Genomic DNA, 13469 nt, shown 5'->3' with positions numbered 1-13469 from the left:
TCTGCTGGTTTTTCCATCATGATCAGAAAACATACTTTGATTTCAGTTTCTTTAAATGTATTAAAACTTATTTTGTAGCCTAACATATGGCCTGTTTTGGAGAATGTTCTATGTTCACTTGAGAAGAATATATTATGCTGGTATTAGGTGAATTTAGTTTTTGACATGTTACATTTGAGCATACATGTAGGTGGAGATGTGAGATATTCACTTAGGAGAAAAGCCAAAGGAAGAAATTTGTTAATGAACTGTAAAGAGGAGTTGACATCACAATAGTAGGTAATTTTTTTTTGAGAAACAAATTTAGAGCAAGAGAACAGCCTTGAATATATTCTTATTTAAAAGGCTGAAGGTTGAATATAGCCTGTAATGTTAGAAAAGGATGGAATACTTTATCATAGACCATAGCCAGGATAGTATAATATTTAGACTTTAAATATCAAAAGGAAGAGATGATCAGCTGAATTCAAAGTTGAAGGCTAGGCATGGTGGCTCATGCCTGTCATCCCAACACTTTGGGAGGCTGAGGCGGAAGATCACTTGAGCCCAGGGGTTTAAGACCAGCCTGGCCAACATGGCGAAAACCCATCTGTACTAAAAATAGAAAAATTAGTCAGGCATGGTGATGAGCACCTGTAATCCCAGCTACTTGGGAGGCTGAGGCAGGAGGATTGACCCCAGGAGGCAGAGGTTGCAATGAGCCAAGATCATGCCTCTGCACTCCAGCCTGGGCAACAGAGGAAGACTTCATCTCAAAAAGAAAAAAACAGTTCAGAAAACAGCTCCCTTGTTTGGCAAGGACTTTTTTTATATTCCTTTAATAATTCAATAAAGAAAGTAGAAAAAAGATGTGGTGTTTTTATTTGAGAAACATTTAAATGATGACCACTACTTAAATTATGGAATTGAAGACCACGAATATAAATTATGCATTCTTTATAGTATGAGTTTTAGAGGCTGTTAATTTGCTATCATATTAGGTAAATCTGGAATAGAAGAAACTTCATATATTAACACTATATTTGAATTCTGTAGAAGTTGTTTCTGGACAGTCTACGAAAAGCTCTTGCTGGCCATGGAGGAAGTAGGCAGCTGACAGAAAGTGCTGCAATTGCCTGTGTCAAACTGTGTAAAGCAAGTACTTACATCAATTGGGAAGATAACTCTGTCATTTTCCTACTAGTTCAGTCCATGGTGGTTGATCTTAAGGTAACATGCTTATTCATTCTCTACTACAAACTTTAAGAAAATTAAATGAATTTTCTAGCATAAGTATTATGTCAAAGATATGCTAACATTAAAGTTCTGATTCTTCTTGGATAAGTTCATAGGACTTACTTTTGTTGTTAATGTGTTCATCAGCCTAAATGGACTGCAAATATGAAGAAAACACCATTTTCTCAAATAAGCATAAATATATGGACTTGGGTTTAAAATAATGTGGCTTTAGGGCCTGAAAGGAACCTATATATAAGAATTGTATTAGACTGAGGAACCACAGTATTGATGCTTTGTGCTTTTTCTGGCAACTGAATTTTAGTGCCATCTGTGTGGATAATGTATCGATGTTATTACATATTAGTAAAAGAAATACTACATGAGTATCTAAAGGCTTTTTTTTTCTGTTGGGGTTTTTTATAGAACCTGCTTTTTAATCCAAGTAAGCCATTCTCAAGAGGCAGTCAGCCTGCAGATGTGGATCTAATGATTGACTGCCTTGTTTCTTGCTTTCGTATAAGCCCTCACAACAACCAACACTTTAAGGTGAGAGCATTGGTTTTTATTTAACTAGCTTTACTGATGCTATTATCTTTTATAAATGAAAAGTCTAGAGAGATAAATAGGTTCACCTTTATGAGTATTTCTCACTATTATGGATTAATGTTCGTTTCAAGACCTTGAAAACTTAGTGTTTTTTAAAAACTTTCTACTTCCTGTTTTTTTGTCTTCATTTGTATTACTGAATATTTTTCTCATAGAAATACTCTGCTTGTTTTCTCTCTCTCTCTCTTTTTCTATAGATCTGCCTGGCTCAGAATTCACCTTCTACATTTCACTATGTGCTGGTAAATTCACTACATCGAATCATCACCAATGTAAGTCCAAAAGGTATTGCTCAATTACTAAAAAAAATTTTTTCTTTCTTTTCTTTGCTTATTTCTTTTTAAGAAATGCACTCCTGGTTTTCAAAAAAGGTTCTGAATTTAGATGTATGGAGTAGGAAAGTTGTTCCACGGTGATTATATTTGATAATTGACAAATATTTGTGTTTTTCATATTAAGTCTTGGCCGAAGGGACCATATTAAGGAAGATGGAGTTAATAAGATGCTTTGGAAAGATCAAATCTAAAACATTTTATTCAGATCAGAAGCCCTTGAGAAAAATGCCACTGAAAATATAATTTAAAATTTTAATCCTAAAGCTTTTCAGACATAATATTTGAATACTCTTAGCCCTTTCACAGCATTCAGTACATTGACTTGCCACCTTACCATTTAAGTTAAAGGTAATAGTATTTGTGTTGTAGTCCATTATAGCACATTGACAAAATGTTGGGGCTGTATTTGATAGTACTTTAAAATCTTTTGATCTTTAATTCATTCAGAGTGTACAATTTCATTTTTCTTAAAATAAAATATTTATATACTTTAAAAGAGGTATCTACAAGATATAAAAGCATAACAGACAAAATAAGTGAAATCATTAAAAGGTACTTGAGATACCTTCAGTTCTGATGTAGAGATATTAAATAGACAGCAAAACTTTATCAAATTTGGACTGTGAATTTTTTTTTTTTTTTTTTAAGACAGAATCTTGCTCTGTTGCCCAGGCTGGAGTGCAGTGGTGTGATCTCGACTCATTGCAACTTTCACCTCCTAGGTTCAAGCGATTCTTTTGCCTCCCGAGTAGCTGGGATTACAGGCTTATGCCACCACGTCTGGCTAATTTTTGTGTTTTTAGTAGAAACAGGGTTTTACCACGTTGGCCAGGCTGGTCTTGAACTCCTGATCTCAAATGATCTGCCCCCGCTCCCCTCAGCTGTGGATTTTTAAAATTCTGTTCTTGTAATCATGAACAACCCTATTTTGAAAGTTCTCAGGTGTTATTTTCCATTGTTCCATTTTTATCAAATGATAGATATTCACACTTATGTCTAAATTGGTCAACATTTTTTTCCTTAAAAGGGGCTTTAATCATTGATAACGTGGTATATTTATCCTGTTTATAATCAAATTCCATTTTAAGACTGTGCTTCTGGTGAGTTGAAAATAACCCCTCACCCTCATTTGCCCTTCTTGTTGTGTTTATTTAAAATAAATGTTGCATTCCTGCAGGGGAAAATTAACTATTGATAAAGCTTTTTGGTGACATGTTTAATTTTTCTCAGCAGGTGTTTAGTGAGCATTTTGGGAGGACAGTCCTTTGTTGTGCAGGATGCCTTGGGCATTGCAGGACCTTTAACATCTCATTAAGTGCCAGTTGTGCTGCATTTCCCCCATCCCTAGTCATTATGAATGACTAAACATGCCTAAGGGAACAATACCTCCTCCCTTAGTTGAGTATCACTGAGTTAAATTGCAGGTAGAAGTAACATTGAATATGCTTTGTTCCAAAAGGGAAAGTTTAATAAAGATTGTAAATAACGTATGTTTGTATTAAAAACTTTAAGAAAAAATTACTGTACTTTTGTCAGCATAATGAGCCAGGGCATTGTACCTTCAAGGTTTACTTTCGAGACCATTTAAAAAAAAAAAAAGATGATTTTCCCTTTCGAGTTTATGTGTAATTCAGAAATAAGACATTGGTTTTTTCCCCCTGTGGCTTATAGCACTTAAAGTATTCAAAGAGTGGATAGCTTTACATAAATGCTAAAAAATTGTATATAATAAACCCAAACATATACTTTTTTGATACTTTGTGGCTAGTTACTTTAATTTTGAAATATTTTTGTCTACAATTGACTATATAGAGCACTTTCAAGCATGGACTTGGCACTGCTGTAAGTGGCTGAGCTGCTCCTTTCTGGGTTCCAAGCATGCCTGGAGTGGTGCTTCATGCATGCCTCAGTGTACCTGGTGAAAATGGCTGTGCATCCTCTTCTATTCTAATGAGCGCTGCATGTGTGGAGGGTGGAGTGTGTCTGTATCAGAGGTCAAGTCATATGAAAATCTGTTTTTATAAAGAAGAACATGACATTGACTAATTTTTAAATATTAATGATTTTAAATATTAATATTAACTTTTCAATGAAATAACTTGAAAAGGAATGTAAATATTAGTTAAAAGTATCTTTTTAAATTATGCCTTGGGTAGTGATACTTTATTATTATAGATCGTGTGGTAAATTGTTTCATGTTAGGATATTTTCCCTATTGTTTGAGGCTAATTGCTGTTGAATCTCAAGTACTTTTTGATTGAAAAGGACTATTTATAAAGTGAAAATGCAAATTTATGAGATTGACTATTTTAGGGTTTCATTGAAGACATATATTATGGAAATATTTTATGTCATGAAAAATCACATGAAATTGTTCTTAGGTATTTGGACTTACAAGTTCTCTTCTCCCATGGTTCTTTAGCCAGTCCACACATTTTTAAAGTATCACATTCTCAAATAAAAGTTTTGCTGATGTGTTTTGAGGGTTTATGTAAAAGTAGTAAGGTGTTTGGAGTTTTACTTTTGTGAAACATACTCATACTCAGTTCATAAGTACTGAATTTAGATCTAAAATATTCTAGTATTTCTTCTTAGAAAAGCTTAAAATATATCCACTATTTGAATCTTACTATAATGCAAGTTTCTAGCAGTTGCTAAAATAGTCGTTGTACTGTCATCTTTATTATATACCATAAGAGATGAATTATAGTTGTAAGATTTATGTTATAGCCTTCCTTTAGGTTAAATTAGATATGTAATTGGAAAATTTAATAAGTAATATACAAACATATGAACCAGTTATCTTAGCCATCACTGGTACATGCTATAGCTAGTATGGTACTTTATTTCTGTTTTTTCCTTATGGAAATTTATTGTAGTTTGAATAAATAGTTCACATACTAAAAATGAGGTGATCTGTTTCTCCTGAGGGATTGTAGTTGAAAGGAATTATTTCTAAGGCATTTGAAAATTATTTAAATCTCTCAAGTTGCCACATAATTTGCTCATATTATGTAACTGTTGCCATTTGGCTATAAAGTTGGTATTTTCAAGGAAGAAAAGAGTAAGTCTGACTGGTTTTCAAGGAGGACACATTTAGTAACTGCTCAAAATACTAAATTCTTTTGCCAACCACATGATGTTTAGTTTTTTATGCTTATTTTATTTTGAAAATGTATCTTTTATTTTAAAATGAATATATTATGAAAAATGAAAACTATGAAAATTACTAAATCTTAAGCCTAAAGTTATTTTATATGGTACACCTGATACCACAGTACAGTTTCAAAAGCTATAAAAAAATGACAGTAATTTGAATAGGATGTTATATGGGATACCTATCTTAGTTTATCAGGTTTCTAACAAGATCTTATGAGATGTATTGGGTGAGGAAGACCCTTCACTCAGTGTACTTTGTCATTATTCAGCTTTTTGTTACTTTAGGCTGATTAACACAAGCTGTATAACTTAGTTAAGTATAAGGAAATCAAGTTGCATTGGTTGCTTTGGGCAAGTCAGATGGTCAAAATTGCTGAGAGTTGGAGGAATCCGTTATACTGTCAGACTCATAATTGATCATTTGTAGGAACTAGATTATATAAAGTAGGAGTTGAGGGAAAAGTATAAACAACCATACTGTCCCAGAAAAACATTTCTTCCCTCCGAGCTTGGGGCTCCTTCCTGAATGGAACTCCAGTTCAGTATTCAAAATGTGTAGCATAAGTTGGTTTTATATTTTACTATCCAGTGAAAAGGATTTGTAATCCACAGTTTAGGTTAAGGTAATATACCTTGATGCTACTCAAAATATTCTGAGATTTTCAAGTGAAGAAATTAAAATGTTGAGACTTAGCTTAGTTTTGAATAAGAAAAAAAATCTGGGAATGAGATGTGAGGTTATTAAATCTCTCTTATCTGCAATTTGAATGTATTACTCTTCCAGATATTTCTTATAAACATCTGGAGTATTATAAATTAGAAGCCTATATTTTAGGTCATTTCATGCATATTCTTCATAAGTAGTGAAAATTCATCTAGTCATTTTTGTATTAAATGATTGACTTTATAGAATAGTGATTTTCATAATTGCCATTTTTTAATAATATATCAGGTCATTCATTTTAAAGTTAAAAGATACACTGTCAAATAAACTAGGCACTAAAAACTAGACATCAAAGCTAAACAGGTTAAATTGAAATAGAAAATACATAAAGTAATTAAAAAATATATTTTGCTAGGATCAGTTTGTCTTTGTTTATGGTGATTGTTAGTCTCCCGTGTATCATGTCATCATTGCTTATCAATTTAAGGTTATAGGTTTACTTGATAATAGCTTTATTTCATTTACTAATTTCATGTTGTAATTATCATTGTTGTCTGTAAACATATAAGTAATGGTTTTCCACTTATCTTTTCAATACTGTGTTGAACCACTAATCACTTTTAAAGCTTTGATAATACCATTCTTACCTGGGAAAACATATGACATGTATGCATGTGTTTCAGAAACTGTAAAAGATTAAGTTTAAAAAAACAAAAGAAAAATATTGGCTACACATTAGCTCTCTGAAGACTGTTTTTCAAATTCACTGGCTTATCATTGAGAAAAGATAGTCTCATATGCACATGCTCATGAAGTGGGCAATTTGTCTCATGGTCATTATTATGTTTTATAATATAATATGTATGATTTAGTGTTTGAATTAAAGACATTGTTTGAAGATTTTGGAAATCATGGTGTGTGTTTGCATGGTCTTAGAAAGTTCCCGACAAAAGGACAAAACTTAAAACTACAGTGATAACCAGAACATACAACTCATGTAATTTTGTACTTTTTCTTTCTTATGGTCTTTGTTTTTCTGTAGTCAGCATTGGATTGGTGGCCTAAGATTGATGCTGTGTATTGCCACTCAGTTGAACTTCGAAATATGTTTGGTGAAACACTTCATAAAGCAGTGCAAGGTTGCGGAGCACACCCAGCAATACGAATGGCACCGGTAAGATAAATCACGAATTTTGAATCTCACCTCCTTTCTATTGCATTTTTAGTGTCTTTATCCCATTCTTGCTGCTTTGATTAGTTTAGAAAATTGAATGGGTCCTTCATTTCCTATAAATGTTGTGGTATGTTGTGTATAGCAATATTGTTGAATACTAGTTAATAATGTTTGTTTTCTACTGTTTCCATGAGTTGAACTTACTTTTCTTAAATTTTCTTACAAAACACTGAAAGTCTTAATGACTACCCACTTTTTTTGTCTTTTTAAAGTCTTGTTTCTCGTTAACTTTTGAATGAAAAAATTTTGATTAGCTTCTCACCTTTTGGGGATGAGTAAGGGAAGCTGACTCCTGGGTTAGAGTGAATGTTCCTGCTAATACACATTTTAGCTCATTGGATCCTATTACACTTAGGAAATGAATAAAATTTGGAGCTTTCATATTTAAAATAAAAATATTTTATATTTCAGTAAACATGCTTTGATCCTTTAAAAATGATAGGCACTTTGATATTGACATTTTACTATAAACCAAATAAAAAAGACTTAAAATTGGGTATTCCCACAGATTATTGCTCTTAATGTGAAATATAAAAACTCTTATGGAATCAATTTAAAAAGATAATTATAAAAGATTATGGAAGTCATTCTTGATGTTTATGTATAGCAAGAGTATTATATATGGCAACTCTTGACATTGATTGGTGGTGCTTTGTCTTCTGCTTCTTATTTTCTATTCTTATTGGCTGCTGTCGCTCACATGATCAGATGCCAACCAGTCACTGTTTTGCATGGCAGTGGGCTTCTGTGGCTGTAAGTATCACCCATTGTAACTACCTCAGAAAAGTCCTTGGTTTCTTTGACTTTTCTGTGTATAGTTACTATTATAGTCACATCTTGTCATTTCAAATGAAACTGTAGCATGTCTTCACCTGTTGGTTTTATCTAGTAAATTAGTCATTTCACTTCAGGAGATAATTTAAACAGCTTCCTCCCTGGCATGCTTCTCTTTTTCCAAGTCCCCTTAGTCAAGGAAATATTTTGTTTTTATGCAGTTGTGGTTCACTCTTATCCAGTTGTCAGTAATTATTTCTGAGGATTGTTTATCTTAAATGTTCAAATGGAGAAGTTTTTTATGCCATATATTTTGGGATTATTGAGCCTAAAAAATACAGACAAAAGATCATGGCAATGATGTTTTCTTAAGTAAACTTTAAAATGCAAGGTTACCTTTTAGTTGACTTTTTGTAATGCCAAGTACTTAATTTTTTTTTTTTAAGTTTAAAAAATTTTCAGTACAGGTATAATTGGAGGTAAGCATAGATAATAGCTACTTAAATGTTACTTAACAAGACATTTTAAAAAATCTTTAAAAACTACTTGAAATAAGTTGTTTAAAAGTTATTTATTGACCTGTTTATTCTAGAGATCTTCTGGGAAATTAGAAGTTTATTTGACTTTTTAAGTTTACTATCTTCACTGGTAGAAAATGAAAGGCCTCCAAAAATAGGGCTTGGTGGGAGGTTAATATTTACTTCCTATTTAACGTCAATATCTACTTCACCAGCTGCCCATAATTTTCTGTGCATGAGGACTAAAAGAAAATGAAATGAAATGATTCTTTTGAACAAAGATAAAATTTGATTGGTAATCTGAATACATTCTTTACACTTACAAGTTATTTTACTTCTTAGCCCTAGTTACAGGCTGATTCTTAGAACTACATATTATTTTACTGATCATTTTTTTTTTGAGACGGAGTTTCGCTATTGTTACCCAGGCTGGAGTGCAATGGCGCGATCTCCGCTCACCACAACCTCCGCCTCCTGGGTTCAGGCAATTCTCCTGCCTCAACCTCCTGAGTAGCTGGGATTACAGGCACGCACCACCATGCCCAGCTAATTTTTGTATTTTTAGTAGAGACGGGGTTTCACCATGTTGACCAGGTTGGTCTCGATCTCTTGACCTGGTGATCCACCCACCTCGGCCTCCCAAAGTGCTGGGATTACAGGCTTGAGCCGCCACGCCCGGCACTGATCATTATTTAAAAAACCATAACTAGAGAGCATTTCCTCTTTTGGCCCAAGGGACCCTATAGTAATAATTTAGTTTTTATTTATAATTATTTTCTGAAAATATCAATATGCATTTAATTTTCAAAATCATTAAGTTGTTTATGTTTTTGAAATTTTATTTGTATGTATATTTGTACATAATGACTAAAAGACAGCTTCTGGGCTGATACTTCCATGAGATACAATAAATAGCAAATTTAATATGAATCAATTTTGTAGAATAAGAAAATTTTAGATTTTGGATGGCTGTTACGGTAAATTTCATCCCTCATAAACTTAGTTAACAGACAACCAGTATGGAAGTATTGACCTTCTTCTGTTTGCCAGGCAAAAATGCTAATGCCAGAGAAGCATGATGAACTAAACAAATACAACAATTTCTCTCACAGAGATTCTAAGCAAACGGCTTGTAGCTTTTGCTTGAAAATGCCTAATGAAGAACTCAAACTGGGCATGGTGGCTAACGCCTATAATCCCAACAATTTGGGTGGCATTTATTTCCAAGGTGTTTGAAAATTATTTAAATCTCTTGAGAAATTGCCATGTAATTTGTTCATTTTATGTAACTGTTGCCATTTGGCTATAAACTTGACATTTTCAAGGAAAAAAAAGTAAGTCTACTTTAATTGACTGGTTTTCAGGAAAGACATTTATTAACTGTGGAAGGACACGTTTAGATCACCTGAGGTCAGGAGTTCGAGACCAGCCTGGCCAAAATGGCAAAACCCCATCTCTACTAAAAATACAAAAATCAGCCAGGCATGGTGATGTGTGCCTGTAATCCCAGCTACTTGGGAAGCTGAGGCAGGAGAACCACTTGAACCCTGAGCCGAGATTGCACCATTGTTCCATTCTGGGCAACAAGCGAGAGTCTGTCTCAAAAAAAGAAAAGAAAAGAAAAGAAAGAACTCACTACATGGGGCATGGAATCTGGCAACACAAGCAAATATCTAATAAATGATTTACAGATAATACCTAACACCAGTGTTTCTCACTGTTCGCATTATTAACATTTTGGACTGGATAACTTTGTCATCGGGGGCTGTACTGTGCATTCTGGAGTATTTAGTAACATCTCTGGCCTCTACCCACTAGATGCCAATATTCCCCTTACTCCCTAACCCCTTCGAGTTATGAAAACCAAACATGCCTCTGAATATTTCCAGATGTCCCCTGGGGGACAAAAATCACCCCCCAGTTGAGAACCACTGTATTACAGCATATGTTCAGTGGGTTGTGCCTCATTTTTATTGCCTCAAATGATTTGGGACTCTGATAAACCTGAGCCATTAGCTTGCTTCAGAAGTAGCAATCAAGGAGTTCAATTTGCAAAACAGTGGAAGTAAAATAATATCTGCTTCAAGGCTTTACAAACACTTTGTATTTTGGAGAGACAAGTTACTTGTTGGAAGGAGCTATTTGAAAATTTTCTCGAGAGAGAGATCCAAGATGGCTGATCACTAGCAGCTCGGGATTGTAGCTCCCAGTGAAAGCGCAAAGAAGGAGAGGACGCCACACCTTCACATGAATTCTTGTTGCGCACGCACCAGGAGATTCCCAGCGGAGGAGCCCCACGGGTCGCCAGCGCGACTCTTGTGACCGGCGAGGCAGTTTTGCCGGCGCCTCGGAGCGTTGGTTCTTGGTGCAGAGTCAGAAAAGCACCATCAATCTTAACGCCGCTGATTTAGTCGGCACAGTGGGTTGCTCAGATTTCGGTGCTGAGAATCAATAAGTTGGACGTCCACTCAGAAACCCAATTACAAAGACGGTAATTATAAAGACCACATGGATAAATCTACAACGAAGGGAAGAAAACAGCCAAAAAAGGCTGAGAATACCCAAGATCAGAACGCCTCTCCCTCAGCAGGGGATCCCAGTTCCTCATCAGCAACGAAACAAGGCTTGATGGAGAACGAGTGTGTTCCAATTACAGAAGCAGGCTTCAAAATGTGGATAATAAGAAACTTCTGTGAATTAAAAGAACTTGTTCTAACACAATCCAGAGAAACTAAGAACTTTGAAAAAATGTTTGACGAAATGTTAACAAGAATACACAATTTAGAGAGGAATATAAGTGAATTGATGGAGTTGAAAAACACAATACGAGAACTACGTGAAGTATGCACAAGTTTTAACAGCCGAATTGATCAAGCAGAAGAAAGGATATCAGAGGTCGAAGACCAACTCGATGAAATAAAACAAGAAGACAAGATTAGAGAAAAAAGAATAAAAAGGAACGAGCAAAGTCTCCAAGAAATACGGGACTATGTGAAAAGACCTAATCTACGCTTGATAGGTGTACCTGAATGTGACGAAGAGAATGAATCCAAGCTGGAAAATACGCTTCAGGATATTATTCAGGAAAATTTTCCCAACCTAGTAAGGCAAGATAATATTCAACTCCAGGTAATACAGAGAACACCACAAAGATATTCCTCAAGAAGAGCAACTCCAAGGCACATAATCGTCAGATTTACCCGGGTTCAAATGAAGGAGAAAATACTAAGGGCAGCCAAAGAGAAAGGTCAGGTTACCCACAAAGGGAAGCCTATCAGACTTGCAGCAGATCTCTCAGCAGAAACCCTACAAGCCAGAAGAGAGTGGGGACCAATATTCAACATCCTTAAAGAAAAGAACTTTCAACCCAGAATTTCACATCCAGCCAAGCTAAGCTTCATAAGTGAAGGAAAAGTAAAGTTTTTTGTGAACAAGCAAGCACTCAGAGATTTCATCACCACCAGGCCTGCTTTACAAGAGCTTCTGAAAGAACCACTACACATAGAAAGGAATAAACAGTATCAGCCTTTCTAAAAAATACCAAAAAGAGCATCAATATAATGAAGAATTTACATCAACTAATGGACAAAATAGCCAGCTAATATTAAATGGCAGTATTAAACTCACATATATCATTGTTAATTCTAAATTTAAATTGACTAAATCCCCCAATCCAAAGACAGACAGACAATTTAGATAAAAAACTAAAACCCATCAGTATGCTGCATCCAGACCCATCTCACATTCAAGGATACACAAAGACTCAAAACAACGGATGGAGAAAGATTTACCAACCAAACAGAGAGCTAAAATAAATAAATAAAAAGCAGAAGTTACAATTTTTGCCTCTGATAAAATAGTTGTTAAAGCAACAAAGATCAAAAGAAGCAAAGAAGGACATCATATAATGATAAAAGAATCCATGCAACAACAAGAAGAGCTAAAGATCCTAAATATGTACGCACCCAATACAGGAATACCCAGACATATAAGACTAATAAAGAGACTTAGACTCCCACACAATAATAGTCGGAGACTTCAACATTAATATTAGACAGATCAATGAGACAGAAAATTAACAACGATATCCAGGACTTGAACTCAGATCTGGAACAAGTAAACGTAATTAACATTTATAGAACTCTCCACTTTAAATATACAAAATATACACTCTTATCAGTACCACATCATATCAACTTAGAAGTTTAAATGAAATGTTGGTTGGCTCCTTGTTTGTTATTCTCTTCCCTCATTTTCTTTTATGTCTCCATTATTAAGGACAATTATAGGCATACCCATATTTAGACTGCATTCTAGCCCGGGCAATAAAGCAATACCCCCATTCTCTCTCCCTCTTCCTCTTTCTCTCTCTTCCTCTTTTTTTTTTTTTTTTTTTTTTTAAAGAAAAGACTATCCTGACCAACATGGTGAAATCCCATAAAAAAAAAAAAAAAAGAAAGAAAATTTTCTCTTCAGCCAAGGTAGAATCATGTCTCTGTCACTTCCAGCCATCATTGATTTTCTTTTGGAGTTCTATAGAATACTTCTGATTCTCCCACAAGGCAGCCCTGCAGATATTTCATTAAGAATCCTTAATCTACTCTGTACTCCTAGAATTCTTTTTATTTTTCTATAGTTTTGGCATTGGAAGAGATTTTATTCTTTTGTCTCCTTTTTTACCCCCTTGAGACAGAGTCCTACTCTGTTACCCAGGCTGGAGTGCAGTGATGCGATTTCGGCTCACTCCAACCTCCACCTCCTAGGATCAAGTGATTCTCCCGCCTTAGCCTCCCGAGCAGCGGGGATTACAGGTGCCTGCAATCATGCCCAGCTAATTTTGCATTTTTAGTAGAGGCAGTGTTTCACCATTGTAGGCAGACTGCTCTTGAACTCTGACCTCAAGTGATTCACCTGCCTTGATCTCCCAAAGTGCTGGGGTTATAGGTATTAGCCACCACACC

General features: G+C 34.7%; 1 protein-coding gene across 8 annotated transcripts in view; it reads left to right on the top strand.

Moving 5' to 3' along the window:
* NF1 (neurofibromin 1) overlaps nucleotides 1-13469 on the top strand; it is a 304993-nt gene that overhangs the window by 117844 nt on the left and 173680 nt on the right. For 4 of the 8 annotated variants that reach the window (XM_074388405.1, XM_074388409.1, XM_074388404.1 and 1 more), the window contains exons 9-14: nucleotides 1036-1209; nucleotides 1642-1764; nucleotides 2022-2096; nucleotides 3972-4001; nucleotides 7025-7156; nucleotides 7925-7969. In XM_074388405.1, coding sequence (XP_074244506.1) covers nucleotides 1036-1209; nucleotides 1642-1764; nucleotides 2022-2096; nucleotides 3972-4001; nucleotides 7025-7156; nucleotides 7925-7969 — 579 coding nt within the window. The remainder of the gene's footprint in view (nucleotides 1-1035; nucleotides 1210-1641; nucleotides 1765-2021; nucleotides 2097-3971; nucleotides 4002-7024; nucleotides 7157-7924; nucleotides 7970-13469) is intronic. The other 4 variants (XM_039475767.2, XM_039475766.2, XM_074388406.1 and 1 more) reach the window with 3 other exon arrangements.

Source organism: Saimiri boliviensis, chromosome 17 (assembly GCF_048565385.1).
Source record: "Saimiri boliviensis isolate mSaiBol1 chromosome 17, mSaiBol1.pri, whole genome shotgun sequence".
NCBI lineage: Eukaryota > Metazoa > Chordata > Mammalia > Primates > Cebidae > Saimiri > Saimiri boliviensis.
The sequence above is the reverse complement of the archived record's forward strand: the minus strand, read 5'-3'. Positions and strand labels throughout refer to the sequence as shown.